This window comes from Myotis lucifugus, unplaced genomic scaffold, assembly GCF_000147115.1.
Source record: "Myotis lucifugus unplaced genomic scaffold, Myoluc2.0 scaffold_373, whole genome shotgun sequence".
NCBI classification, from domain to species: domain Eukaryota; kingdom Metazoa; phylum Chordata; class Mammalia; order Chiroptera; family Vespertilionidae; genus Myotis; species Myotis lucifugus.
The window spans coordinates 614,214-616,716 of NW_005871421.1; the positions used below are offsets into that span (position 1 = coordinate 614,214).

The 2,503-nt window shown below is 62.8% G+C and overlaps 1 protein-coding gene across 1 annotated transcript; it reads right to left on the reverse strand.

Moving 5' to 3' along the window:
* Positions 1-283: 283 nt before the first annotated feature.
* CD248 (CD248 molecule) lies at positions 284-2,501 on the reverse strand (the record flags this gene model as incomplete). The annotated part of the gene is given in 2 exon segments (XM_014466970.1): positions 284-1,295; positions 1,298-2,501. Coding segments are annotated over 2 exon segments (1,941 nt in total), but the record flags the coding sequence as incomplete, so codon positions are not given.
* Positions 2,502-2,503: the final 2 nt, after the last annotated feature.

A 2,503-nucleotide genomic window follows, 5' to 3' on the forward strand; every position in this document is an offset into this window, starting at 1 on the left:
TGAAAATACATCCTGCATATCAGATATTTACATGACGATTCATAACAGTAGCAAAATTACAGTTATGAAGTAGCAACGAAAATAATTTTATGGTTGGGGGTCACCACAACATGAGGAACTGTATTAAAGGGTCGCGGCATGAGGAAGGTTGAGAACCACTGCCTTAAGGGGGTCTTACCTTATTTCCTTGGGGACCCAGACAAGCTGAAGGCAGTTCCCCTTCTTTTTTTCTGAATCCTCCCAGACCCACCCCTCAGGCATCAATGGGGTCAGAAGCTTTGGATGAGGTTGGCACCCGGTTTATTGGAGGAGACCCCAGCACCCACCCCCTGAGGTCCTGGGGGCCTTGGTCATCTCCTCTGTCGTAAGTGCCAGACCCAAGGAGCGTAGTGGTCATGAGTCAAGTATAAGTGGATGGGCTGAGAGGAGCTCTGGCTGTGCCGCGGGGAGCAGGAAGCCCTTCTGTCCATCTGGGCCGCCCCCATGGGTCACTGGTGCAGTCTGGGCCACATGTCCAGTGCATGCCCCTTCCCCCACAGAGTGGGGTGCTGTGCCCCATCACACACTGGTTCTGCAGGTCTGCACTCCTGTGAGGCTGCCCCGGTGGGGCATGGGTTCTGTTGGGCCCTTGTTCCCAGAGTGGGTGACCCAGCGATAGCAGTCCGTGATGCGCTTGTTGGGCACATGGGGGCCACAGCGGGTGCAGTACACAATGCCCAGTGCGAGTAGGACCACCAAGAAGACGCAGGTTGGCACTAGGAGTGCCACCAGCAGCCACCGGTCATCCCTCCGGCTTCGGCCTGCAGGACTGGCCTCCCCCAGGGCTGTGGGGCCTGCTGTGGGGGTTGCTGAGGGCATTGGGGTCAGCTTGGGATCCGAGGCACCTCCTCTTGGGACCTGTGGGGTTTTGGAGTAAGTGTGTGTAGGGCTGGAGGGAGCATTCTGGTTAGGGGGACTCTGAGGGGGCAGGGGAGTGTGAAGGACTGGGGGCTGGGTGGCAGCAGGCACAGGGACTTGATGGGCAGGGGACCTGGAGGTAGTGGTCCGAGACGGCTGGACAGTCAAGGTCCTGGGAAGGTGGGTGGCCTGGGCTTTGAGAACCGGGACATCTGGGGCCACAGGGGACTGATGAGCACTGGAGGTGGTGGCCAGAGGGGTGTGGTTAGCTGGGATTCCAGACCAATGAGTGGTGGCCTGGGAATCAGCCACCTGGGTGTCTGGAAACATGGGGGACTGATGGGCAGTGGACAGTTCAGGGTATTTGGCTGAGATAACTGGGGGCTGAGGGGCAGGGGCCGTGCTGGGCTAGTGGCAGAGATGATGGGAGGCTGGTGGACAGAGGGCAGATCTGGATAGTTGGCTGAGATCATGGGGAACTGGTGGTCAGGGCGCAAAGCTGGGTGCATGGCAGGGATCCTGGGGGGCTCCGGGGCAGGGGCCAGGGGTGGGTGTGTGGCAGAAATGATAGAAGGCTGGTGGGCAGAAGTCAGTGTTGGACGTGTGGCAGAGACCACCACGGGCCGGGTGACGGGGAGCACTGAGGAGTGATAGGGGGCCCTGGGAGCACTGAGGGGGGGAGGCCAGGTCGGGTCCAGGTAGAGCATCTGTGGCTCTCGGTCCTCTGGGAAGCTAGGCCCATAGGCCAGGCCAAAGTCAGGCGGCTGTGTGGCCTCCATCCACGGCATCCCAGGCATCTCTGTCCAGCCATCATCGAAGTCCTCCCAGGCCTCACCTTCGTCCTCTTCATCCTCTCTGTCATCCAGCAACTCCTCCCCAAGGTCCTGGGAAGCCCGAGCACCCACGTCCCCAGCAGGGCTGCAGCTGATGCCGTCAGCCTCGAGCTCGTGGCCCTCGCTGCAGTAGCACTCAAAGCCACCGACGTAGTTGACACACATCTGCTGGCACACGCCGGCGATCTGGCACTCGTCTGTGTCTACGCAGCGGTGGGGCTCATCCTCCACGGGCCGGAAACCCAGGCGACAGTGGCAGCTGTAGCCCTGTGGCCCGCCGGGCTCACACTGATGTTCACACGGGGCCTGGGCACAGGGGTCCTCGCAGCTGCGCCCGTCGGCGGCCAGCCGGAAGCCGTCATTGCAGCGACAGGACACATGACCGTCCGCCTCCTCCACGCACTCTGGTTCGCAGCCCCCATCGCCCGGGTTGCAGCCGCCGTCGGTCCCTGGGCACAGGGACCCAGCCCGCGACCAGCTCACACCGCCCTGGGGCTGCTTCACGCACAGCACTGAGGCCTGTCTGCCCGTCTGGCACGGCACAGCGGCCACGGAGCCGAAGGGCAGCCACTCAAACTCGGTGGAGACCAGGTGGAAGGGTGTGGTGTAGACGGCGGGGCCGGCCTGGCCAGCCTCCTCTGGCAACGCTGGGCAGGAGCCCTCAAAGCCGAACTGACACAGGTAGCCATCGACGGCCAGCGTGCACGAGCCCTCCAGCCAGCGGTGCTCGCCGGCCGCACTCCAGGCCCGCAGCGCTGGGCGCCGCAGGGCCC